The sequence below is a fragment of the Bubalus kerabau genome, chromosome 10 (genome assembly GCF_029407905.1).
Source record: "Bubalus kerabau isolate K-KA32 ecotype Philippines breed swamp buffalo chromosome 10, PCC_UOA_SB_1v2, whole genome shotgun sequence".
Lineage (NCBI taxonomy): Eukaryota > Metazoa > Chordata > Mammalia > Artiodactyla > Bovidae > Bubalus > Bubalus kerabau.
The window spans coordinates 107,872,106-107,899,223 of record NC_073633.1 but is presented as its reverse complement, the minus strand read 5'-3'; the positions used below and the strand labels follow the sequence as shown (position 1 = coordinate 107,899,223).

The 27,118-nt window shown below is 45.6% G+C and overlaps 1 protein-coding gene, 1 long non-coding RNA gene and 1 other non-coding gene across 5 annotated transcripts in view; 2 read left to right on the top strand and 1 right to left on the bottom strand.

Annotated features, from left to right (window-relative positions):
* Positions 1 to 8,556, bottom strand: part of GOLM2 (golgi membrane protein 2) — an 86,064-nt gene extending 77,508 nt beyond the window's left edge. For 2 of the 3 annotated variants that reach the window (XM_055538936.1, XM_055538938.1), the window contains exon 1: positions 7,933 to 8,556. In XM_055538936.1, the coding sequence (XP_055394911.1) occupies positions 7,933 to 8,259 (327 nt within the window). In that variant the 5' untranslated portion in view covers positions 8,260 to 8,556. The remainder of the gene's footprint in view (positions 1 to 7,932) is intronic. The other variant, XM_055538939.1, reaches the window with a different exon arrangement.
* Positions 8,557 to 8,703: 147 nt separating this feature from the next.
* On the top strand, positions 8,704 to 15,943 carry LOC129621921 (uncharacterized). Its single transcript, XR_008699817.1, has 3 exons — positions 8,704 to 9,136; positions 10,427 to 10,533; positions 14,151 to 15,943. It is a non-coding gene; the product is annotated as an uncharacterized LOC129621921 (long non-coding RNA).
* Positions 12,505 to 12,608, top strand: LOC129622153 (U6 spliceosomal RNA). The gene has a single exon (XR_008699830.1). It is a non-coding gene; the product is annotated as a U6 spliceosomal RNA (small nuclear RNA).
* Positions 15,944 to 27,118: the final 11,175 nt, after the last annotated feature.

The following is a 27,118-nucleotide window of genomic DNA, read 5'->3' as shown; positions in this document are numbered from 1 at the left end:
CCTTCTCCAGGGGATCTTCCCCACCCAGGAATCGAACCAGGGTCTCTGGGCATTGCAGGCGGATCCTTTACCAACTGAGCCATCAGGGAAGCTCTGAGATCATGGTAGTGAACCCTTATTCCGTGCCATGGTTTTTACATATATGCATTTGGTATGTGTATGAGCACTGTGTACATACACACACAATGAGGTTATTTTAGGGGGAAAAAAAGAAATATGTTTCCCACCCTCCTTTCTGGCACATGACCTTTTCTCTGTTCAAGTAGATGTACATACCGCCTCAAGGAGGATGGTAAAGGGAAAAGAGGGCAGTCATTTTCGGCTTCAAACCTCAAAACTGATTCTTTTTTTTTAATCCATTTATAACAAAACAACGGTTTTGGGAAGGACTTTTCCTATATTCAAACAGCTCTGATTTATCAAGCGCTTGCCTTGGCCCACCATAAATGGTACAAGGTACAGGCAGGAAGAATTCAAGTTAGGATAGGAGAAATAACCCCACCCAGGAAATGGGGGAAAGGGTCTTTCTCACAGAAAGGGGAAAGAAAAGGCAGCGTGTGTGTCAGATTCCCTCTTGGCATGGGCTGAACTGTGTTCCCGCAAACCCACACACTGAAGTCTCAACACCCAGTACCTCAGAATGTGACCTATTTGGAAACAAGGTCTTTAAAGAGGTAAGTAAGTTAAATGAGGCCATTGGGGTGGCCCTAATCCAACACTACTGGTGCCCTTATAAGAGAAAGAACCCAGAGAGGCAGGAACGCAGAAGGAAAGCACGTGACGACAGGGCAGCAAGAAGGCGGCCCTCCGCTAGCCAAGGAGAGAGGCTCCAAAGAAACAGCCTGCCGGTACGTCAGCCTTGGACTTCTAGACTCCAGGACCAGCGGGACACGAATTTCTGCTGTTTTTACCCAGCCAGTGTGTGGGATTTTGTACGGCAGCTGTAGACAACTAACACACCCCTCTAGACTGAAACCCGTTAGGGAGGAAGGTTTAAAAAAAAAACAAAAAAACAAGGTAAATATGGGGGGAATCCCAGAGAAGTGGAGCTTGTTTCTCACTTCCAAGGACAATTTCAGGCTCCCTTAAAGAATTTCTGTGTTCTTATGCTTGCTGGAGGGAAGGGACAGTGAGGGAGTGTGGGAAGGACATGCACACACTGCCATGTTTGAAACGGATAACCAACAAGGACCTGCTGTAGAGCACAGGAAACTGCTCAGTGTTCTGTGGCAGCCTGGACAGGAGGGGTCTGAGGAAGAATGGGCACACGCACGCGTAGGGCCCCTCACTGCCCACCTGAGACTATCACAGCGCTGCTAATCGGCTACACCTCGGTACAAAATGAAGAGTTCGAAGTGTAGGGAAAAAGAATTTCTGTGTTCTAAGAGCCCCGGTAACAAACTGAAAATGAGAGGACAGAATGATAAATTGGAAGATATCCAACATCACCCTCCTGATACCTGTAGAGCAGGGATTTCAAGATTTCCAAAGTGAGTCTGACGTAGCAATGAGTATACCTCACACCTAGACTTTGGTCTCCAATACCATTTTCCAATAAAAGGACCTACGGCTCTGTGGAGAAGGATTCTAGGCCTGGGGCAGGAAGTACACAAGAAAGTCAGAGCATCTTGTAGTGACAGAAGCTAAGGAAGGGGTCTGTGACAATCATGGGGTATTATGCCCCGAGGTAAATGAAAGAGCTCCCAACGGCCGAAGCTGAAACAATCTGAGCAACGCCATAAATAGAGTAGCAGCGGATTATAAATTAAAGTATAAAATAAATATCCATGAGTTCATACTGATATAAATAAATAACTGAATGATAAATAAGGGAGAAAAGACTAAGGTCCATGCAGAAAAACTGCAAGTAATTTACATAGACACTCTGCCCTTAAAGAGACAGAAAACAACTCCCAAGTCATTAAGCATTGGCTGTACATAGCAACCTCCTTTCAAAAGAGTACAGCACAGAAAAGGAAGAAAAAAATGCATTCTTTTCCTTTACGGTAACTTTACAGTGAAGAGACCTGACAAACACTACCTCAAGCCAGGCGATCAAGGTCAGCACTGAGCGGGAAGTCACTTTGAGAGACACCCTGATATGATGAGAAAGGCGCTTTCCTCGGCAGTCTTCCTCCCCCAAACCATAACCTGAGTCTAATCCTGAGAAAAGCATCAAACAAATGCCAACACAGTGGCATTCTACAAAACCCTCACCAGTAATCCTCAAAACTGCCAAGATCAGGGCTTCCCTAGCGGCTCAGTGGTAAAGAAGCCGCCTGCCCATGCAGGAGACATAGATCTGATCCCTGATCTGGGAACATCCCACATGCCACAGAGCAACTAAGCCTGAGCTCTAGAGCCTGGGAGCCACACCTGCTGAGCCCACACACCCAGAGCCCACACACCCGGAGCCCAGGCTCCACAATAAGAGAAGCCGCTGCAACGAGAAGTCTGAGCACTGCAGTTAGAGAGAAGCCCCCACTCGCTGCGACTGGAGAAAAGCTCATGGAACAACGAAGACCCAGCACAGCCAAAAATAATAAAAATTATGGAAAAAAGCAAAAACTGTCGAGATCATAAAAAACAAAGTCTGAAAAAACTGTCACGGCTACAAGAAGCCTATAGAGACATGACAACTAAATGTAATGTGGAATCTTAGAGGGGATCCTGGAACAGAAAAAGGGCATTAGGGAAAAACTGAGAAAATATAAACTATGGACTTCAGTTATTATTAATGCATCAATTGTGGTTGCTCAGTCACTCGATTGTGTCCAACTCTTTGCCGCCCCATGGACTGCAGCACACCAGGCTCCCCTGTCCTTCACCATCTCCTAGAGTTTACTCAAACTCATGTCCATTGAATAGGTGATGCCATCCAACCATCTCATCCTCTGTCGTCCCCTTCTCCTCCTGCCTTCAGTATTTCCCAGCATCAGGGTCTTTTGCAGTGAGTCAGCTCTTCAAATCAGGTGGTCAAAGTATTGGAGCTTCAGCCTCAAAATCAGTTCCTCCAATAAATATTCCGGACTGATCTCCTTCAGAATGGACTGGTTGGATCTCCTTGCAGTCCAAGGGACTCTCAAGAGTCTTCTCTAGCACCACAGTTCAAAAGCATCAATTCTTCGGCGGTCAGCCTTCTTTATGGTCCAACTCTCACATCCATACATGACTACTGGAAAAACCATAGCTTTGACTAGATGGACCTTTGTCAGCAAAGTGATGCCTCTGCTTTTAATATGCTGTTTAGGTTTCTCATAGCTTTTATTCCAAGGAACAAGTGTCTTTTAATTTCATGGCTGCAGTCTCTGTCTGCAGTGATTTTGGAGCCCAAGAAAATAAAGTCTGTCACTGTTTCCATTGTTTCCCCATCTATTTGCCATGAAGTGATGGGACCCGATGCCATGATTTTTTAATGCATCAGTAGGGGTTGATTAATTATGATAAATGTGCCATTTAATAACAGGAAAAACTAGGTGTGGCGTATGAAGAAACTGTCTGTACTATCTTTGCAATAATCCCATAGATCTTAAATGTTCTAAAATAACTTTTTTTTAAAAAAAGGGTAACTTGAACAATCAATAACCTCAGATATGCAGATGACACCACCCTTATGGCAGAAAGCAAAGAAGAACTAAAGAGCTTCTTGATGAAAGTGAAAGAGGAGAGTGAAGAAGTTGGCTTAAAGCTCAACATTCACAAAACTGAGATCATGGCATCTGGTCCCATCCCAACACCTGATCTGAAGAACCAACTCATTTGGAAAAGACCTTGATGCTAGGAAAGATTGAAGGCGGGAGGAGAAGGGGAGGACATCACTGACTCAATGGACATGAGTTTGAGTAGGCTCCAGGAGTTGGTGATGGACAGGGAGGCCTGGTGTGCTGCAGTGCATGGGGTCACAGGGAGTCAAACACGACTGAGCGACTGAACTGAACTGAACTTGAAAAAAGGCTGCCTTACCAAAACTCCCTACACACACATCACACCTAAGGCAGCTATTTCATCAGGGCAAAGGGAGTTTTGGCTGGGAACATCCATGGAGTGGGCAAGGGTATATAGGGAGGTGATGCCACCTAAGGATCCTGATCTCCAAAAGACTGTGAAGCAAGTACCGACTGAGTCAGGCATCCAAACACCACTATTGATCTTAAGACAAAGTCCTTGCTGCTGCTGCTAAGTCGCTTCAGTCATGTCCGACTCTGTGCGACCCCATAGATGGCAGCCCACCAGGCTCCCCCGTCCCTGGGATTCTCAAGGCAAGAACACCGGAGTGGATTGCCATTTCCTTCTCCAATGCATGAAAGTGAAAAGTGAACGTGAAGTCACTCAGTCGTGTCCAACTCTTAGCGACCCCATGGACTGCAGCCCACCAGGCTCCTCCGTCCATGGGATTTTCCAGGCGATTTTCCAGGCAAGAGTTTGGAGTGGGGTGCCTGTCCACAGTGCCCTGGGGACACAGAAGATCTAACCTGCATCTCAGACGTGACTGTGGCAGTGAGAACCTTGACAGTCGGGATGCCTTAGACAGGCTGTAGCTGAGGGACGCGCAACGTGACTGGCTTACACAATAGCGATTTTTAAAACTTTATTTATTTATTTTTGGCTGTGCTGGGTCTTCAGTGCTGCTCTGGCCTTTCTCTAGTGGCGGGGGCCACTTTCCCATTGCAGTGCTCGGGCTTCTCACTGTGCCGGCTTCTCCTGCTGCGGAGCACAGGCTCTGGGTGCACCTAGAGGTCTCAGGAGCTGCAGCACATGGTCTCGGTAGTTGCCCCTCCTGGGCTCCAGAAGACAGGCTCAGTAGTTGTGGTTGCACGGGCTTCGTTTCTCCGAAGTATGTGGGATGTTCCCAGGTCATGGACTGAACCCCTGTCTCCTGCATTGGCAGGCAGACTGTCTACCACTGAGGCACCAGGGAAGCAGGGAAGCCCCAGGACTGTTTCTTTATTTTACATAACAAGTCCAATAAACTATTGTAACACTCCATTCTACCAACTTCAGTGCCTCAGCCATTTCTTAGCTAACTTTTCTGGCACTCTGGTTACCCTGATTTCAGGTATCACGTAGTGAAGCAATGACATCTGGCAGAAGAGACCAACCACTTCTTCAAGTGTGATCCTCTGAAGAGTACTGCTCAGATACTTTGTAGCATGTCCCTGAATGTGAGTTTGTCCGATGCTTTTTTATGATTAGACTGGAGATTTTTGATTTGGGGGAAGAATATCACTGAGGTGCAAGTACTACTCTTTTAAGGAGCAAGGAAGCTTCCCCTCGCAATTCACTAGCCAGCCCCTTCCTAAACCAAGCACTGGGAATAATGAAATTACCAGAATCGGTTCAGACCAATCAGGACACAGCCCTGAGTCATCAGGAAGGATGTATACCAAACCAAGGGGCACAAACGACCGCTGCAGCGTCAGCGCCAGTGTGCACTATGGGCAAAAGTCCTGAAGGGCAGAGCGCCCTTACTCTAAAGAGACTGCACCAACACGAATAAACACTGAAGCAGGTCTAGTTTTAAAAGCAAGACACTTTTAATTGTCAATTTATTTGTTTCTCCAACATTATCACCATCCAGAAGGATTTTAGATCATTTACACATGATAAATCTCTCTTCTCAGCTCTTGAGGGAGTAGCAGGAATAAAGGACACACCTCTAAAAGACAAATTTCATCTTCAGCTCATCTAGATACCTAGGGCAACATTTTCCAAACTAGTGTGCTTTGCTACATTCTTCTGTACCATGGTAACAAGTAGGCCATGAAAATAGTAATCTGTGATCAAATTAACTGATAGAGACTAAGTTAAACAAAATTAAACAGACTTCTTTACTAACACATCTCTCAGAGCCTTTATATGCTAGCAAGATTAGGATATACTACTTACACTGTTTAACATTTTCCTCCAGAAAAGAAGGTTTTCCTTTTTTGTCCTGACCATCTATGAGCAATTTCTAGGACAGTATTCTGTTTAACACCACCTTGAGAAATACTGCTGTAAGGGGAAAGCAAAGACTCAAGAATATAGTTTATTATTATTAGACATTTGGCGGGGGGAATCAGCGAAAAATAAGTATGCTGAAGAAGGTAGGAAGCAAATCCAGAGAATTCAATGATAAAGAAGTGAGAAAGGAGACAGTTCCCAAAATGTTAGAGACCATCAATTATTGAGAAATTGAACAGAATAAGAATAAAAATGCTTTTTGATTTGACCAGGAAGACTGCCATTTGTGACCTTCAAGACAATAGCTTCAGAAAAGAGGAGGAAAGAAGGATGGTATACAGAATAAAAAAAATTAGAATGGGGATGAAAAAAGAAATGCATGAAACATTTACAGACCACCAATAACTAGAGTTAAGCAGTGAAAGTAAAAACAAAGACACTGGTTGATTGGGAGAATGGAGTATATGGAAGAATACAAAAAATTTTAGAACAGCGAACACCTACATGTGGTTGAAAGTAAAAGTGAAAACCTACGGAAAGAAACTGATAATCACAGTCCAGTAGATGGAAGAAATGGAAGCCAGAGTATAAATGACTAGAAAAGACTTATCTTTCTTTCCAGATGGTAGAGAACTTGAATAGTAATGCCTAACCATTCAAGTCTGACGATCTCCTTTTAACACTCCAAAATTTCATGGATATCTGTTTATTCCACCCCAGAGAACTTTTCAGTCTATAGAGTTCAGTATGTAGTGTAAGTTTGCTGATCTGTTGCTCCTCTCAGAAGCTATGCTGTGGAGAAGGGTAGGCTACTGAGAAGCACTCACCTCAAGTGCTTCTGTGGGCCTCAATCCTCATGAGATAAGAAACAAAGTAGTGGCTGGTGACAATAAGGAAATTGGGAGCTCAGGAGATTTTAATTTATAATGATTATCTATAAATAATTGACATACAAAATAAAAACTTATAATGGGAACACACACTGACACACAAAAACACTGTGAAGATTACCAAAAGAGGGTCCAAAAGAAAGGTATCTATTGTGCTTATCCCATCCAGAAATTTCCACAGGTCTGGTATATCAACAAAAACTGCATAGGTATAAGTTAATAATATAGTTCCCAGTATACTGGTGAGAACAAAGACTACTCAGCACCGGTCTAGTTACAGTCTAGCTTTAAACTTTCACAATTTAAACTTAGTATGGCTTTCCAACAACTAACCCTAAAAGTTAAGCATACAAAATTGTACTTTTATTTCCTTTCAAGATCAATTAGGACAATGACATGAGATTCTGTTGCTTAGAATGTTATTTTTAGAGTCTATCTTTTGGGTTAATTTCACTAACAATTCAAACTGAGTACATAATTTTGGATTATCTATGTCCAAGTCACAAGTGTGGCTCACATATGCCTCCACAGCCCACCTATAAAAATATTTTGATCACAAAAAAAGGCTGTAATTCTGATTCTTTAACTGCTTAATACATAGCCCTATAGAGATTTAAGAGAAGTTAGACTGCTTAAAAAATATATAGTGATCGCCATAAGTAGATGGGTTAGAGGAGGCCACATTGTTTAAATAAAGAAATTAATAATGATCAGTGAGCATGGAATAAAGGATAGGGCAACAATGCTCACACCAAATCCGGCAGTCTCCAGCCCTGTGTATCCGCAGACGTAAGGCGGCCGGCCACATAGACCGGCCAGATCATCACGACTGCCAGCTCAGCAGCCCAGCGTGGGGAAAAGGCGGCATCCACGGAGAGGCCACCCTTGAGAACCAAACACTTACAGTTTCGTCTGGCAGGGACCGGAAAACGTGGCCGTGGCGAACCAGTTCAAGTCTGACAGAAACAGGGTTGTTAGCGGCAAAGGGAGCCTCCAAGGCTGCGACTCTGGAAGGCAGAGGCAGCCACGGCCGCGCAAACGCCCCCGCCACGGAGCTGAAGGCAACTATGGGGGCTGGCGGAGGCGGCTTCGTGCTTACCTTGTCATCTTCGCATCTCTTCCCCAGGCCCTCCCGGGCCTGCAGCCGGCTGCTAAGGCGGCCGTAATCGGCCTCCTTCTGGTCAATCTGTTTCTTGTGCGAGTCCACCAAGAGCAGGAGGTCCGAATTGCGCTTCTCCAGGCGCCCGCGGGCCACCTCGGTGCGCTGGACCTGGCCCTGCAGCTCCGCCACCTCCTCCTGCAGCAGGACGTGGCGTGAGGAGATGCTCCAGTAATTGAAGGCGAGCACCGCGATCACCACCAGCAGGACCGCCAGAACCAGGGAGGGCAGGCGGCCGGCCCGCCGGTTCGCCCCGAAGCCCACCATGGGGCCGAAGCAGGCCGCGCCCGGGAGCCTCGGCGCCGACACCTGCGGGCAGACGCTCAGGCCGCAGCTGAGGAGTTGCCCGGGGGACGCGGCCCCAGGGCCGGCCGACGCGGGAGGCCGGCCGACGCGCCCGCCCGCGAGCCGGAGAAGGGGGCGGGGCCGCCAGCCGCAGGCCCCTCCCCGCCCCCCCCCTCAAAGCCGGCCGAGGCGCGTTCCCTAGGCTTTCCTCCAGACCCTGCACCAGCCGGGCGGAACCCGGAGAAGCCGGCGCCCGCACCGCAGGCCGCGCACCTCAGGGTTAGGAGGCGGGGAAAGAAGCCAGAAGGGGTGGGCTTAATTCTGGCCCCGCCCACCGGCTTGTCCGGGTCGCCACGGGAGCCAGTTCCTAGTTTCCGTCGACGCCTCCTCTTCTCGCGAGAAACTGGGCTTATCTCGCTGCCCGCAGTCTTGTCTCGCGAGGGTTATCTCGGTGGCAGTGTGTGGTCGTTTTGGCTGTCTGGGTGAGCTCTTTACTTGAACCGGAATCCCTTCGGCTTTTACCTGGTCAGTACCCTTGACCCATGGTCAAGGCCCTCCGAGTTTTCGGTTTTGAGGACGTCTGAGGCTGCGACCGCTATGTAGGGAAAACTTGGGTGAGCTGCGGGCAGAAGGGGCGACAAGAAGGATCTTGTACTTGCTTCAGTCGATTTTCTCGCTTGTGCCGACATTGTGAAGAGAAAACCACCACCAAAAGAAAACGACCATGAAATAGCAGTGTCCCAAATATTACGGAGATAAGCAAGAAGAACTAGAACTAAGCTTTTTGACTGAAAGGGGTGGTGCCAGCCTGGTTTCCAAGGTTACTGCTTTCACACTGAGGGAAAGAACTTCAGAAAGGGTGAGCTTTTAGAAACTGTCCCTAAACTCGCCGCTGCTTTTGCCTCGAGCTAGGCTTCCAAGTAGAAAGTCCAGAAGCTGCTCGCAATGAATAATAACTCTTGCTGTTACTGATAGCAAGCACATTCTAGGAGAGAAATAATAGCTCTCTTACAAATTGGTTCTGCATGCTTTGTTGTATAGTCGCCAATTCATGTCCCATTCTTTGGGACCCCATGGACTGTAGCCCTCCAGGCTCCTCTGTCCATGGAATTTTCCAGGCAAGAATATTGGGAGTGGGTTGCCATCTCCTTCTGCAGGGAACCTTCCTGACCCAGGGATTGAACCAGTATCCCCTGCATTGGCAGACAGATGCTTTATCGTTTGGGTCACAAGGGAAACCCTTTTCCATGTTATCCTCTCAGCAGCACAGTTTCAGGGATGAGGAATCGAAAACACAAAGGTGTCCCAGAAACTTTCTCAAAGTCCCGTATCTTGAGCCAGAATTAGGCTTGAATTCGGATCATTGGTGTCTAATATCATTGTTTTTTACGTTATAATAGGCTTCCAGGCTAACTGTTGCTATATGTTCAGCTTTAATTAAAGGGATGCAGAACAAGCGCCTAATTTTTGTTTTTTTCTGCATATTTACTTTGCCCTTGCATGAAAGTTTTAAGTTATTGGCTCTGTCCTGTTTAAGGAGAAGGTGGTGCTGATTTATTTTTTTCAGACCTCAGGATCAAGAACATACATGAGCATAAAACCCCCCAAATGCAAAAACTTTGGTATTTTCATTGAGATCAGAGTGGTATGATTCTGATGCAGGAAGACTTGTCATAGAATAATTATTCTGTGCTTCCTATCCATTTAAAAAATAAAGTTACCTGCCTAATAGTTGTAGAGTAGACTGGAAAAACTATTGAACCGTCAAAGAGTGATGATTTCTCTCCCACAGATACAAAAACTAAAAACACCAAAATTATTAATATTTACTTCACATCAAGCTTGAGTCCTTTGCTCTGGTTTCATAAGATCCAAGAAAGGACAACCTCGAAGGACAACCATACTTTGGCAAAAAAAAACCAAGACAAAAATGGGAAATTCTTGATTATAATGGATTCACCTATTCTTTCCTCAATTGCGTATTGGCCTTGCTTTGCTTAGCCTAGCAATTGAAAATTAATCTGTAAAGCGATGTTAACTGCTTAAGATGTTAGTCTTTCTTTATAGAAAGTGTTTTCATTTTTATATGAGATTCTGGCATGTAAAAAGTATGTTATTACTTTCACATTCACATACCTTTTTTCATCAGGTGCTTAACTCTTTGCTAGATGTGGAAGTAACTTGCCCAGAGTCATATATCTAGTAAGTGGCAGGGCTGAAGCTGGAAAACCAATCCTCTTTCCACCCATCCCTCAGGTAAAAAAACTGTTTTAATAATCTGCTTTGATGGTTACCCCTTCAAGCTCTTCTCCCCATTAAAGAGCCCAAACCAGGTGTCATCCAGACAGCGTATAAGTGCTGTATTGAGTGCTTCCAGGTGGCTCAGGGATAGAAATCCTTGTGCGTTGCAGGAGATGAAGGTTGGATCTCTGGGTCAAGCAGATGCCCTGAAGAAGAAAATGGCCACCCAGGCCAATATTCTTGCCTGGAGAATTACATGGACAGAGGAGCCTGGCAGGCTACAGTCCATGGGGGTTGCAAAAGAATACATCTGACAAAGTGGCTCTTGTTATGGGAATCGCTTGGCTCCCAGGAAGAAGGAAGGCTATTTCATGTTCTCTCTTTTCCCGTGTCTCACGGTCAAGCCATTCATCTTCAAAAGTAGGAGCTTCCCTAAAACTAGAGCTCTCAAGTCAGGAGTCATTACATTTCTCCAAATAAGCTCATAAAGTTAGTCCTGTAAAGGCTTCTATGTACTTTTTGGATCCTCTAGATAGTCTTGACCACAATTGGGACTATTTGAAATTGGGACCGAGACTGAGGCAACCACTTCTAGAAGGGTGCCCTGATTTTCAGCCTGTTCAGTTGGGAGCCCCAGATACAGGGGCAAAGTAAGAGCACAGGAGGCAGCTGAAGTTTTTACATCCAAATCTGCACCCTTAGGACACAAGTCTGGCATGTCTCACAGAGCACCACATAGGGCACTTCTGCCCATTTCTCTTGTTTTCTACAAAACTGGTCTAGTTGTAAAACAGTGTCATAATTAAGACCCTTCAACCGGCCAGTGTCCCCCATCTTCCAAAGGCTACTGTGCCATTCAGTGTCACAGAAGAAGATCAGGCGTCTTTTTAAATTCTGCAGATCAGAGTTGTCCCAGTGTTTTAAAATGCATTTTAAAGGAGTGGTTCTAGAACTGTTAGCTCCCATCTGTAAGGAGAAAAAAGTGGCATCCACAGCCATGGCTTTTGTCCACTGCAGGCGTCCCTCCCTGCTCTAGATGGGGATGTAGACAGACTCTCCACCGAAGCTTTCCTTCCCTGGTCGGACTTAGTCTGTCCCTTACCGACGCAGGTACCGTAATCGTCCCTCCTGGTTCTACCACCGAGGCGGGGTGGAGATGCACCAGGCATAGACCTGATGGCATCCCAGGTTGATTTCTAGTTTCTTAGCACAGAGAACTTTGTTTGATTTGTCCTTTTCTCTGATGCCACCCGGGGCGGAGCAGAGTAGCTTTCCCGTCCCAAGCTAGGACTTCTAGGGGAAGTGTCCATCTTACATGTGCCTGTGCACATTTCTGAGTACGGTCCTGACCACAGGAGAAGTGGTGAGTCATAAAGGGATGAGCAGCAACTAAGATGTCCCTTCTGAGCGTCACCATGCCAGTATAAGTGATAGCAAAAGAGATGGTGAGGGGCTGGCCAGTGAGGAAAAAAGCGATTTTGTCCTGAAGTTATTAGGGCCAGTTCTTCCAATTCACTCCCACAGATTCCACAGAAAGACTATCTAAGGAGTTGGGACAAAAGCCATTGGAGAGCCTTCTCTGGTCCACTGAGAGCTAGCGTTACCAAAGGAAGAAGCCTGCTGTACTTCCTGAGTAAGCTTTAACCTGAGAGATTCTCCTGGAGCTAGAGCTCCATCTAGCTTCCGACTCCTAGCAAGGCTCTGCACTTCCTGACTATCAATCCAAGTTTGGGACCTAAGTTAACAGTACACAGTAACAGCACAGATCACAAGTCTCTTGAAAGTCTATGATCTGACAGTTTAGGTTAGTAGTTCTGACTCTTTTAGTAAAAGAAAAGAAGAAAAAGTATAAGGAAGCAAAAACAAGCTTATAAATAGGGTAATCATAAGGTTTATCTCATATGGTCATTGTGTGAGTTAAATGAGTTAATACATCAGTGCTTAGAACAGGCACTTAGCACATATTCAGTAAATGTAGCCACTACTGTGCCCACTTTGGCAACACACATACTAAAATTGGAACAATGCAGAGATTAGCCTGGCCTCTGTGCAAGAATGACACGTAAATTCATGAACCATTCCATAATTTTCTGTAGACACATGGATGGACCTAGAGACAGAGTGAAGTAAGAAAGAGAAAAACAAATACCATATATTAATGCATATATGAGGAGTCTATAAAAATGATATAGATGATCTTATTTGCAAAGCGGAAGTAGAAACACAGACATAGGGAACAAATGTATGGATATCACAAGGGAAAGGAGGGGTGGGAGCAATCAGGAGATTGGGATTGACATACATACATTATTGACAGTATGTATAAAATAGATAACTAATGAGAATGTACAGTAGAGCACAGGGAACTCTACTTGATACTCTGGTGACTTAAATGCAAGGGAAGTCAAAAAAGGGGATATATGCATATGTATAGCTAGTTAACTGCTGTACAGTAGAAACTAACAACCTTGTAAAGCAGCTATAACCCATAAAAATTAATGAGAATACTGTTGCCACTCCTGTTGCTATCACTGTGGCAGTGGTTTTCAGTTTGTCGTGGGGCAGGAATGAATCTTTGTTCACTAATGTCTGTCTATATATTTAATAAATAATTTCTGTATAATCTCACCACTTCTGAGGTGCTATGGTGCTGCATAAAATAAAAACTTATTTATGGTCAGGATGGGGAACACATGTACACCATGGCTGATTCATGTGAATGTATGGCAAAAACCATCACATATTGTAAAGTACTTAGCCTCCAATTAGAATTTTAAAAAAACTTATTTAAAATTACTAGTGAGAGTCAGACACGACTGAAGTGACTTAGCAGCATAACCTTTTCCATTATGTATTTTCTTAATCAGTGAACATGAAACATACAATTACTATCACATGAGTATAAACTATCTGTACAGATTCTGACATCATAAAAGATGTTCTTAGAGTCAAAATATTGGTAAACTTAAACCTAAAGGGCAGTGGTTTTAGTAAGACTGCAACCCAGCATCTACCACCCTTTCCATCCTCATTTTTTCCCTATATCCTATGCCCTTGTTGCTAAGTCACTTCAGTCGTGTCCGACTCTATGCAACCCCATAGACGGCAGCCCACCAGGCTCCCCCGTCCCTGGGATTCTCCAGGCAAGAATACTGGAGTGGGTCGCCATTTCCTTCTTCAATGCATGAAAGTGAAAAGTGAAAGTGAAGTCGCTCAGTCGTGTCCGACTCTTAGTGACCCCATGGACTTCAGCCTACCAGGCTCCTCCGTCCATAGGATTTTCCAGGCAAGAGTACTGGAGTGGGGTGCCATTGCCTTCTCCGATCCTATGCCCTAGCTCTAAGGATATCCTGTTTTTCAAGCTATATCATGTCTCTAACCCTTTGTTTGACTATTTCATATTGGAACGCTTCCCCAACTTACTTTCTTTTTTCATTAACATTTATTGATAAATTTCTCCATTATTAATAATAGTAATACAAATCTCTCAGACACCCATATGATCACAATTATATTATTACTATAATTGTTGATTGAGAAAATACTCATTTGAAAATTTTATTATTAAGTGAGTAATCTAAATGAAAATAATTTTTTTATTGAAGTATAGTTGATTCATAACATTGCATTAGTTTAAGGTATTTCAAATCCTGAAAGATGATGCTGTGAAAGTGCTGCACTCAAAGATGATGCTGTGAAAGTGCTGCACTCAATATGCCAGCAAATTTGGAAAACTCAGCAGTGGCCACAGGACTGGAAAAGGTCAGTTTTCATTTCAATCCCAAAGAAAGGTAATGCCAAAGAATGCTCAAACTACCATACAATTGCACTCATCTCACACGCTAGTAAACTAATGCTTAAAATTCTGCAAGCCAGGCTTCAGCAGTACGTGAACTGTGAAATTCCATATGTTCAAGCTGGTTTTAGAAAAGGGAGAGAAACCAGAGATCAAATTGCCAACATCCGCTGGATCATCGAAAAAGCAAGAGAGTTCCAGAAAAATATCTATTTCTGCTTTATTGACTATGCTAAAGCCTTTGACTGTGTGGATCACAATAAACTGTGGAAAATTCTGAAAGAGATAGGAATACCAGACCACCTGACCTGCCTCTTAAGAAACCTGTATGCAGGTCAGGAAGCAACAGTTAGAACTGGCCATGAAACAACAGACTGGTTCCAAATAGGAAAAGGAGTACATCAAGGCTGTATATTGTCACCCTTCTTATTTAACTTATATGCAGAGTACATCATGAGACATGCTGGGCTGGAAGAAGCACAAGCTGGAATCAAGATTGCTGGGAGAAATATCAATAACCTCAGATATGCAGATGACACTACCCTTATGGCAGAAAAGAAAGAGGAACTAAAAAGCCTCTTGATGAAAATGAAATAGGAGAGTGAAAAAGTTGGCTTAAAGCTTAGCATTCAGAAAGCTAAGATCATGGCATCAGTCCCATCACTTCATGGAAAATAGATGGGGAAACAGTAGAAATAGTGTCAGACTTTATTTTTTGGGGCTCCAAAATGACTGCAGATGGTGACTGCAGCCATGAAATTAAAAGACGCTTACTCCTTGGAAGGAAAGTTATGACCAACCTAGACAGCATATTCAAAAGTGGAGACATTACTTTGCCCACAAAGGTCTGTCTAGTCAAGGCTATGGTTTTTCCAGTGGTCATGTATGGATATGAGAGTTGGACTATGAAGAAAGCTGAGTGCCGAAGAATTGATGCTTTTGAACTGTGGTGTTGGAGAAGACTCTTGAGCGTCCCTTGGACTGCAAGGAGATCCAACCAGTCATTCTAAAGGAGATCAGTCCTGGATATTCATTGGAAGGACTGATACTGAAACTGAAACTCTAATACTTTGGCCACCTCATGCGAAGAGTTGACTCATTGGAAAAGACCCTGATGCTGGGAGGGATTGGGGGCAGGAAGAGAAGGGGACGACAGAGGATGAGATGGCTGGATGGCATCACCGACTCAATGGACATGAGTTTGAGTGAACTCCCGGAGTTGGTGATGGACAGGGAGGCCTGGCGTGCTGCGATTCATGGGGTCACAAAGAGTCGGACATGACTGAGCCACTGAACTGAATTGAACTGAAGGTATACAGCAACGTGATTCAGTTATATGTATTTTTCAGATTATATTATGTTACAGGTTATTACAAGATATTGAATGTAATTCCCTGTGTTATACAGTAAATCCTTGTTGCTTATCTATTTGATGTATAGAAGTTTGTATCTATTAATCCCATGCTCCTAATTTGTTTCTCCTTCCCTCTCCCTTTGGCAACCCTAAGTTTGCTTTCTGTGTTTATGAGTCTGTTTGTTTTGTATATAGATTCATTTGTATTGTTTTTTAGATTCCATGTATAAATGATATCACATAGTATTTGTCTTTGTCGGACTTCAGTTCAGTTCAGTCGCTCAGTCGTGTCTGACTCTGCGACCCCATGAATCGCAGCACGCCAGGCCTCCCTGTCCATCACCAACTCCCGGAGTTCACTCAGACTTAAGTCCATCGAGTCAGTGATGGCATCCAGCCATCTCATCCTCTGGCGTCCCCTTCTCCTCCTGCCCCCAATCCCTCCCAGCATCAGAGTCTTTTCCAATGAGTCAACTCTTCACATGAGGTGGCCAAAGTACTGGAGCTTCAGCTTTAGCATCATTCCTTCCAAAGAAATCCCAGGGCTGATCTCCTTCAGAATGGACTGGTTGGATCTCCTTGCAGTCCAAGGGACGCTCAAGAGTCTTCTCCAACACCACAGTTCAAAAGCATCAATTCTTCGGCACTCAGCCTTTTTCACAGTCCAACTCTCACATCCATACATGACCACTGGAAAAACCATAGCCTTGACTAGACAGACCTTTGTGGGCAAAGTAATGTCTCTGCTTCTGAATATGCTGTCTAGGTTGGTCATAACTTTCCTTCCAAGGAGTAAGCGTCTTTTAATTTCATGGCTGCAGTCACCATCTGCAGTGATTTTGGAGCCCAGAAAAATAAAGTCTGACACTGTGTCCACTGTTTCCCCATCTATTTGCCATTAAGTGATGGGACCGGATGCCATGATCTTCGTTTTCTGAATGTTGAGCTTTAAGCCAACTTTTTCACTCTCCTCTTTCACCTTCATCAAGAGGCTTTTTAGTTCCTCTTCACTTTCTGCCATAAGGGTGGTGTCTGACTTACTTCACTATAATATTCCCTAGGTCCATCCATGTTTCTGCAAATGGCAATATTTCATTTTTTATGCTGAGTAATATTCCATTGTATATATGCACATATATACATACCAGGGGCTTCCCAGGTAGCGCTAATAGTAAAGAACTCGCTTGCCAATGCAGGAGACATAAGAGACATGGGTTTGATCCCCAGATTTGGAAGATCCCCTAGAAGAGGGCATGGAAACCCCTTCCAGTATTCTCGCCTGGAGAATGTCATGGACAGAGGAGCCTGGCGGGCTCCAGTCCATGGGGTTGCAAAGAATCAGACACGATTTACCTGGGCCTGGAACAGTGGCCAGGGTGCGCAGTGTCCACTCATCTCGCTCGCTTTGGCCCCGCAGCGGCAGAGGGCCACTGTTGGCCTGGCATGCGTGCTAAGTCACGTCTGACTCTTTGCGACCCCATGGACTGTAGCCCTCTAGGCTCCTCTGTCCATGGGATTCTCCAGGAAAGAATACTGGAGTGGGTCACCATGCTCCCCTCCAGGGAATCTTCCTGACCCAGGGATTGAACCCATGTCTCCTGTGTCTCCTGCAATGGCAGGTGGGTTCTTTACCACTAGCGCCATCTGGGAGGCCCGGCAGAACTTTTCAAAGCCCGGAGCAAGGGACCTGGGCAGAAGCACCATACTAGCTGGCTGGATCCTTGGGTTTGCTGAGAAAAGGGAAGAATGTAGTCTATTCCTTTTTGTAGAGCCTTTATAATTCAACTTTTAATTGAAGCATAACACACACAGAAAAATGCACCTACGTGTACAGCTTAATGAACTTTCATAAGATGAACAGACCCGTGGAAGCAGCATCCTGGCCAAGACACAGAGTATTACCAGCATCCCAGAGCCTCCCCTGCCATGCCCCTTCCAGTTATCCCCTCCACACCCCCCATGAGAGGCACCACTACCATAACTTCTAAAACCACAGATTACATTTGCCTGTTCTCCATGCGTTTTCATCCTGTGAATCATACAGTATGTGTCTTTTAAGGCTACGTTTCTTTGTTCACCACTGATACGTTGTATACTCCTTGTTCAGTCGCTCAGTTGTGTTCAACTGTTTGTAACCCCATGGACTGCAGCACGCCAGGCCTCCCTGTCCATCACCAACTCCCGGGGTTTACTCAGACTCATGTCCATCGAGTCCGTGATGCCATCTAACCTTCTCATCCTCTGTCGTCCCCTTCTCTTGCTAGCTTCAATCTTTCCCAGCATCAGGGTCTTTTCCAATGAGTCAACTCTTTGCATCAGGTAGCCAAAGTACTGGAGTTTCAGCCTCAGTATCAGTCCTTCCAATGAACACCAGGACTGGTCTACTTTAGGATGGACTGGTTGGATCTCCTTGCAGTCCAAGGGACTCTCAAGAGTCTTCTCCAACACCACAGTTCAAAAGCATCAATTCTTCGGCACTCAGCTTTCTTCACAGTCCAACTCTCACATTCATACATCCCACTGGAAAAACCATAGCCTTAACTAGACGGACCTTTGTTGGCAAAGTAATGTCTCTGCTTTTGATTATGCTGTCTAGGTTGGTCATAACTTTCCTTCCAAGGAGTAAGCATCTTGGCTTACAAGATGGCTGCAATCACCATCTACAGTGATTTTTTTTTTTTTTTTAGTGTTTCATTTGATATTTATTAGATAAAAAGATCTCAGGACTTGGTCTTTTGAGTGTTGAATACAGAAGTCAATTTCTCTTCTCAAACTTTAAGTCAAACAGTAGAGAGGGAGGTTCAAAATACACAGAAATATTCCAGGAAAGCAGCTCTCTGGAAGTAATCCTGCCCTTTTAGCAATTGCAGATTTCTCTGGTATAAATACTCCTGCTGCTGCTGCTGCTGCTAAGTCACATCAGTCGTGTCCGACTCTGTGAGACCCCATAGACGGCAGCCCACCAGGCTCCCCCATCCCTGGGATTCTCCAGGCAAGAACACTGGAGTGGGTTGCCATTTCCTTCTCCAATGCGTGAAAGTGAAAAGTGAAAGAGAAGTCGCTCAGCCGTGTCCGACTCGTAGCGACCCCATGGACTGCAGCCTACCAGGCTCCTCCATCCATGGAATTTTCCAGGCACGAGTACTGGAGTGGCTTGCCATTGCCTTCTCCACATCTACAGTGATTTTGAAGCCCAAAAAAATTAAGTCTGACACTATTTCCACTGCTTCCCTATTTCCCATGAAGTGATGGGACAGATGCCTTGATCTTAGTTTTCTGAATGTTGAGCTTTAAGCCAACTTTTCACTCTCCTTATCTCACTGCTTTTATCTCAAACTATTGCTGACGGATGTCAGAATCCTTTCCAGCATAGGGTTTTTACAAATGGTGCCATGGAGAACACTTTAGTACGTGCGTTTTGGGCACACACATCCTGGTGCTGTTTGGCACACACCTACAATTGTAGGAAATATACTTGCTCAGCTTTAGTAGATACTGCTAAGCAGCAGTGATCTGACCAGGGTTCTTGGCCTTCCCCAGTCAACAGAAATTGATGAGGTCAGGCCAAGACATTCAGGCAAAGCTGTATTGGGGTTCCTGTGGCTGCAGGAGGGAGCAAAGACAAGTAATGGGTCCCTTTGCTTGCTCCCTGAGGCCGGGTGAGCTGGTTCCTCGTATGGGGTGAGGGTGGGGGTGTGTCCAGGGGTCAGCAGTACGGTGGCTTCATTGTTTTGCCCACCTCTTTATGGTGTTGAGTGCAGGGGGCATGTGAAGTACCCTGCTTTTGCTCCCGACACAAAATTTTTGCTCCCAGCTTTTTAGAAGTGGCAGTTGGGTTTTTCGTCTTCTTTCTATTTTTTGCCCAGAATTTGCCCCAGCTGCACATGCACACAGTTGTTTTTAGTCCCATGTAGTTTCTTTGCATCTGGCTGCTTGAGGAGACGTTTGTCCAGGTGCAAGCAGTCCAGCATCAGGCACTCTATCAGATCTAGGCCCTTAAATCTATTTCTCACTTCCACTGTATAATCATAAGGGATTTGATTTAGGTCATACCTGAATGGTCTAGTGGTTTCCCCTACTTTCTTCAATTTAAGTCTGAATTTGGCAATAAGGAGTTCATGATCTGAGCCACAGTCAGCTCCTGGTCTTGTTTTTGCTGACTGTATAGAGCTTCTCCATCTTTGGCTGCAAAGAATATAATCAGTCTGATTTCGGTGTTGACCATCTGGTGATGTCCATGTATAGAGTCTTCTCTTGTGTTGTTGGAAGAGGGTGTTTGTTATGACCAGTGCATTTTCTTGGTAAAACTCTATTAGCCTTTGCCCTGCTTCATTCTGTATTCTAAGGCCAAATTTGCCTGTTACTCCAGGTGTTTCTTGACATCCTACTTTTGCATTCCAGTCCCCTATAATGAAAAGGACATCTTTTTTGGGTGTTAGTTCTAAAAGGTCTTATAGGTCTTCATAGAACTGTTCAACTTGAGCTTCTTCAGCGTTACTGGTTGGGGCATAGACTTGGATTACTGTGATATTGAATGGTTTGCCTTGGAAATGAACAGAGATCATTCTGTCGTTTTTGAGATTGCATCCAAGTACTGCATTTCGGACTCTCTTGTTGACCATGATGGCCACTCCATTTCTTCTGAGGGATTCCTGCCTGCAGTAGTAGATATAATGGTCATCTGAGTTAAATTCACCCATTCCAGTCCATTTCAGTTCGCTGATTCCTAGAATGTCGACATTCACTCTTGCCATCTCTTGTTTGACCACTTCCAATTTGCCTTGATTCATGGACCTGACATTCCAGGTTCCTATGCAATATTGCTCTTTACAGCATCAGACCTTGCTTCTATCACCAGTCACATCCACAGCTGGGTATTCTTTTTGCTTTGGCTCCATCCCTTCATTCTTTCTGGAGTTATTTCTCCACTGATCTCCAATAGGATATTGGGCACCTACTGACCTGGGGAGTTTCTCTTTCAGTATACTATCATTTTGCCTTTTCATACTGTTCATGGGGTTCTCAAGGCAAGAATACTGAAGTGGTTTGCCATTCCCTTCTCTAGTGGACCGCATTCTGTCAGATCTCTCCACCATGACCTGCCCATCTTGGGTTGCCCCACGGGCATGGCTTAGTTTCATTGAGTTAGACAAGGCTGTGGTCCTAGTGTGATTAGATTGACTAGTTTTCTGTGAGTATGGTTTCAGTGTGTTTGCCCTCTGATGCTCTCTTGCAACACCTACCGTCTTACTTGGGTTCTCTTACCTTGGGCGTGGGGTATCTCTTCACGGCTGCTCCAGCAAAACGCAGCCATTGCTCCTTACCTTGGACGAGGGGTATCTCCTCACTGCCGCCCTTCCTGACCTTCAATGTGGGATAGCTCCTCTAGGCCCTCCTGCGTCCGCGCAGCCACGGCTCCTTGGACGTGGGGTTGCTCCTCCTGCCCGCCGCCCTTGGCTTTGGGTGTAGGGGCGTGGGGTAGCTCCTCCCGGCTGTCGCCCCGTCCTCGGACACGGGGTAACTCCTCTTGGCCGCCCCCACCCTCCCCCCCGACCTCAGAGGCAGGGTAGCTCCTCTCGGCAGTTCCTGCGCCATTGCAGGCTGGTACTCTCGGCCGCTGCCCCTGACCTTGGGCGTGGGGTAACTCCTCTTGGCCGCCGCCTTTCGGGCATGGGGTCCTCCCAGCTTCTGCCCCCGACCTCGGACGTGGGGTGGCTCCTCTTGGCAGTGCTTAGCGCGCCCGTCGCAGCCACCTGTGCTTTGTACAGGAGACAGGGATCAAGACCTGACATTGTACAGGAGACAGGGATCAAGACCATCCCCGTGGAAAAGAAATGCAAAAAAGCAAAATGGCTGTCTGGGGAGGCCTTACAAATAGCTGTGAAAAGAAGAGAAGCGAAAAGCAAAGGAGAAAAGGAAAGATATAAACATCTGAATGCAGAGTTCCAAAGAATATCAAGAAGAGATAAGAAAGCCTTCTTCAACCATCAATGCAAAGAAATAGAGGAAAACAACAGAATGGGAATGACTAGGGATCTCTTCAAGAAAATCAGAGATACCAAAGGAACATTTCATGCAAAGATGGGCTCGATAAAGGACAGAAATGGTACGGACCTAACAGAAGCAGAAGATATTAAGAAGAGACGGCAAGAATACACAGAAGAATTGTACAAAAGAGTTCTTCACGACCCAGATAATCACAATGGTGTGATCACTGACCTAGAGCCAGACATCCTGGAATGTGAAGTCAAGTGGGCCTTAGAAAGCATCACTACGAACAAAGCTAGTGGAGGTGATGGAATTCCAGTTGAGCTATTCCAAATCCTGAAAGATGATGCTGTGAAAGTGCTGCACTCAATATGCCAGCAAATTTGGAAAACTCAGTAGTGGCCACAGGACTGGAAAAGGTCAGTTTTCATTCCAATCCCAAAGAAAGACAATGCCAAAGAATGCTCAAACTACTGCACAATTGCACTCATCTCACATGCTACTAAAGTAATGCTCAAAATTCTCCAAGCCAGGCTTCAGCAATATGTGAACCGTGAACTTCCTGATGTTCAAGCTGGTTTTAGAAAAGGCAGAGGAACCAGAGATCAAATTGCCAACATCCACTGGATCATGGAAAAAGCAAGAGAGTTCCAGAAAAACATCTATTTCTGCTTTATTGACTATGCCAAAGCCTTTGACTGTGTGGATCACAATAAACTGTGGGAAATTCTGAAAGAGATGGGAATACCAGACCACCTGACCTGCCTCTTGAGAAATTTGTATGCAGGTCAAGAAGCAACAGTTAGAACTGGACATGGAACAACAGACTGGTTCCAAATAGGAAAAGGAGTTCATCAAGGCTGTATATTGCCACCCTCTTTATTTAACTTATATGCAGAGTACATCATGAGAAGTGCTGGACTGGAAGAAACACAAGCTGGAATCAAGATTGCCAGGAGAAATATCAATAACCTCAGATATGCAGATGACACCACCCTTATGGCAGAAAGTGAAGAGGAACTAAAAAGCCTCTTGATGAAGGTGAAAGTGGAGAGTGCAAAAGTTGGCTTAAAGCTCAACATTCAGAAAACAAAGATCATGGCATCCGGTCCCATCACTTCACGGGAAATAGATGGGGAAACAGTGGCTGACTTTATTTTTCTGGGCTCCAAAATCACTGCAGATGGTGACTGCAGCCATGAAATTAAAAGACGCTTACTCCTTGGAAGGAAAGTTATGACCAACCTCGATAGCATATTCAAAAGCAGAGACATTACTTTGCCCACAAAGGTCCATCTAGTCAAGGCTATGGTTTTTCCTGTGGTCATGTATGGATGTGAGAGTTGGACTGTGAAGAAGGCTCAGCACTGAAGAATTGATGCTTTTGAACTGTGGTGTTGGAGAAGACTCTTGAGAGTCCCTTGGACTGCAAGGAGATCCAACCAGTCCATTCTGAAGGAGATCAGCCCTGGGATTTCTTTGGAAGGAGTGATGCTAAAGCTGAAACTCCAGTACTTTGGCCACCTCATGCGAAGAGTTGACTCATTGGCAAAGACTCTGATGCTGGGAGGGATTGGGGGCAAGAGGAGAAGGGGACGCCAGAGGATGAGATGGCTGGATGGCATCACTGACTCGATGGACGTGAGTCTGAGTGAACTCCAGGAGTTGGTGATGGACAGGGAGGCCTGGCGTGCTGCGATTCATGGGGTCGCAAAGAGTCGGACACCACTGAGCGACTGATCTGATCTGATCTGATCTGAAGCAGTCCAGCACTCCAGCACAGGGTCCCAGGTCCCAGCCTGTCTCGGTTTTACTGATTGACATTCCCACCAGGGGCGTGTAAGTTCCTGGTTGCTCCGTATCCTCTTCAGCACTTAGTATTGCCTGCCTTTTTCATTCCAGCCTTTCCAGTGGCATCAAATGGTGATTTTAATTTGCATTGCCCTGATGAGTAATGCAAATGAGTGCCTTTTTGTATTTTTTTTTTTTTTTTTTGGCCCACTTGGGTATCCTTTATGGGAAAGAGATGGTTCACATTTTTTGTCTGGGCAGGTTCTTAAGTGAGCGGGCTCATGAAGCCTTGACTTCCTCCAAAGAGACAGTCTTAGGGGAAGATCGCCCCACCATGCCTACTACGTGCAGGCCACATTCTCCTCTGGGGACAACCAGCCCATCTCTGGAATGGGAAGTCCTTTGGTTCTGGAGGCAAACAAACTGGGTTTGAATCCCAATTCTGCCTCTGACCAGTATAATGACCCTGGGCTTGGTTTTGCCATGGATTAGATGGCAGTAATCATACCTACCTCAAAGAGAACTCCGTGAGTCCTTTCCTATACATAAATTACATAAACACACAGGGCTTCAGAAAGTAGGGGTTGGAGTTAGATTCATTCAGCAAATCTTGTGAAGACATTTAAAATTATTGTATAGGGATTTCCCTGGGGGTCCAGTGGGTCCAGTGCAGGGGGTGCAGGTTCAATCCCTACTCAGGGAACTAAGATCCCACATGCCACATGGCACGGCCAATACAATAAAATAGGGTACCGAAGGAGCTTCTCTGGTGGCTCAGATGGTAAAGAACTGCCTGCAATGCGGGAGACCTGGGTTTGATCCCTGGGTTGGGAAGATCCCCTGAAGAAGAGAATGGCTATCCACTCCAGTATTCTTGCCTGGAGAATCCCATGGACAGAGGAGCCTGGCGGGCTACAGCCCATAGGGTTGCACAGAGTCAGACACGACTGAGTGACTAGCACATTTTCAAGGTACAGTAGAAATATTTAATGATATTAAAAGAAGTTTGGGATGTATCATTAAAGGAATATTACTAGCTAAGAAAATAGTAGTCTCAGCATATTCTCCTTTTTAAAGATAAGAGAAAGAACTGGAAGGAAATACATCTTCATGTTCATCACGGTTATCTCCACTGACAAGATTGTGGGTGATTTTAATTTTCTTTTTTGTGCTTTCCTTAATATGCTAAAAATTATGCAATAAACAGGTATCAATGTGTAACTGGAGGAAAAACAAACAAAAAAAGTTATGTTTCTCAAAAAAGGCTATTTCCTTTAAAAAGATCACCCCAAAGAAAAACATAATTGTGCTCTTGGAGAGGGAATCTTGGTGACAAATCCCCTAAATGCCTGACGTGCTCTAGCAGCGTGTGCACATTTCTTTCTGCAGGAGAATTTATCAGTTAGTATTTTCTGAATGCTTATTATATGCCAGACTCTCTGTGTTAAGAAATTTATGTGTGGACTCATCTGTACTTTATACAAGAAGTGAGTAAAGCTCAGAGAGAGGGAGGGATTCTCCCAGGGTCACACAGCTGGTGTGTGGAGGGGTCATGCCTCAGACAGGTGACCCCTGAGTCCCTCTCAGGTCACCGCTGGGCTGTGGGCATGCGCCCCCCCCCCTCACACTCACACACACACACACACACGGGTCCACCACCACCTCGGGCACCTTCCTCCTCGGGGATGGAGTCATGAGGCAGATGCAGTCTTCTGCAGGGAGTCTGGGACCGGCTCCCACTCTGACAGCCTGGAACTCATTACTTCAAAGCCTGCAGTGCCTGCCAATGCTACAGACTTTCCAAAGGAGGACAAGGACACCCCCTGCTGCCGAAAGCCCAAGAAAGCTGGCTGCATGGCTCGAGCAAGCCCAGCGTGTTCCAAAAATAATCTAGAGTGAGTGGAAGGGAATTCAGCCAGCCTGGAGGCCTCCCAGCCCCTAGCCACCCCTTTCTTACCTCTGAAGCCTGTTTCCAGAGCAAACTGGATGACTACCATAAATCACGAGGTAAATAAATGCACACGAAGCTTCTCTGTTTCCTTTTTAATTAAGTGAATTTCTGAAGGCTTGGTGTTTTGGTTTTGTTCACCTCGACTGCCAGTCACAGTGAGTCCCTGCATCGTCCCCGTCAGTAACAGGACATGGAACACAGGTCTCCACGATGCCCTTTGGGAGGGGCCGTGGACACGCGAGGCAGGGGTGCTCAGGTCTGCCCTCTCGAGCTCCATCTAAGGTCAAAACAGCCTTTTCTTTGCAGAGAGGAATGAAATGAGTCCTCTGGGTCCTTTTACCCAAAGAACAATGTTTTCCTTTATTTTTTGAATTTAATAACAAGAGAGAGAAAAATGGAAGAAGCAAAAGCCTTTAAACATTCCTAATTTGATTTAAACCCTTGGGAGACATAGTCCCAAGCTGGAGAGCTCTCGCTGGCCCATAGAAACAGCCGCTTTTCTCATGGAGAATCTGCCATAGGTGGTGGCTAATGTGGGTCCAGCACCACATCAGCTCCATGGGCAAGGTTCTGTGGTTACTTTCTAGCAGGGGAGGCTTAGAGAGGTCAGACGGTCTGCCCCCAGAGGCGGCCAGTAAGGAGCAACGCTGTTCCCTTAGCCCCCCTCCTCCAGGCTCCAGTGGGTGGAGGTCGACCTGGTGAAGTTGCTGTTTGTTGGCCCGTCATGTCAGAGGAGGGCTGGGGTCCACTGTTACGTGCTGACTCTAAAGCAAGCTTCCCAGTGCTCACACCTGAGCCCCTCCACCATGAGGCGGGTCTGGGCCACGTGACTCGCGTTGCTAGTGGGACGTTAAGAGGTGTGATGCAAGCAGAGGCTGGACACGTGCTTATGCATTAGGGTTTGTTCTCCTGGAATGTCTCCCATGGAGGCCTGAGCTACTCTGAAAAGAATTCTGGCCTCCACTGCTGGAGAGGCTTCCTAGAGAGAGGAATGCCAGGCTGGTCCCAGCCATGTCAGTGGACACTCCAGACGGGAGATACCAGCTTGGTGGGCTAGCCCAGGAGACACCATGTGTAGCAGAGGAACCACGCCGCTGAGCCCAGCCTCAGTGTAGATTATGAGAATTACGGTTGAAGCCACCAAGTTTGGGGGTGCTTTGATAGGCAACAATAGGTTCTGTTGGCCCAAAAATAGCAACAGAGGACAGATATGTCCATAAACAATGAACATTGTCCCACTTTAGTATTTTAATCTGTATTGCTTGCGGTTCCACCCTAACCAGAAACGTCTTTTTTTTTTTTTTTTTTTTCATTTTTAAGGCCTTTATTGAGTTTGTTACAATATTGCTTCGGTTTTATGTTTTGCTTTTTTGACCGAGAGGCTCGTGGGATCTTAGCTTCCTGACCAGATATCGAACCTGCGTCCCCTGACATTGCAAGGCAGATTCTTAAGCACTGGACCACCTGGGACGTCTCACCATTATAATCATTTTAGAAGTATGGTTCAGGAGCATTGCATGCATGCTAAGTCACTTTAGTCATGTACGACTCTTTGCGACCCCCTCATGGACTGTAGCCCACCAGGCTCCTCTGTCCATGGGTTCTCCAGGCAAGAATACTGGAGTGGGTTGCCATTTCCTTCTCCAGGGAGAAACGTCTTTCTTATTGTGAAACTTTGCTGGGACTTAGGTTGGAGGAAACGTCTGTTTTCCAGCTGCTG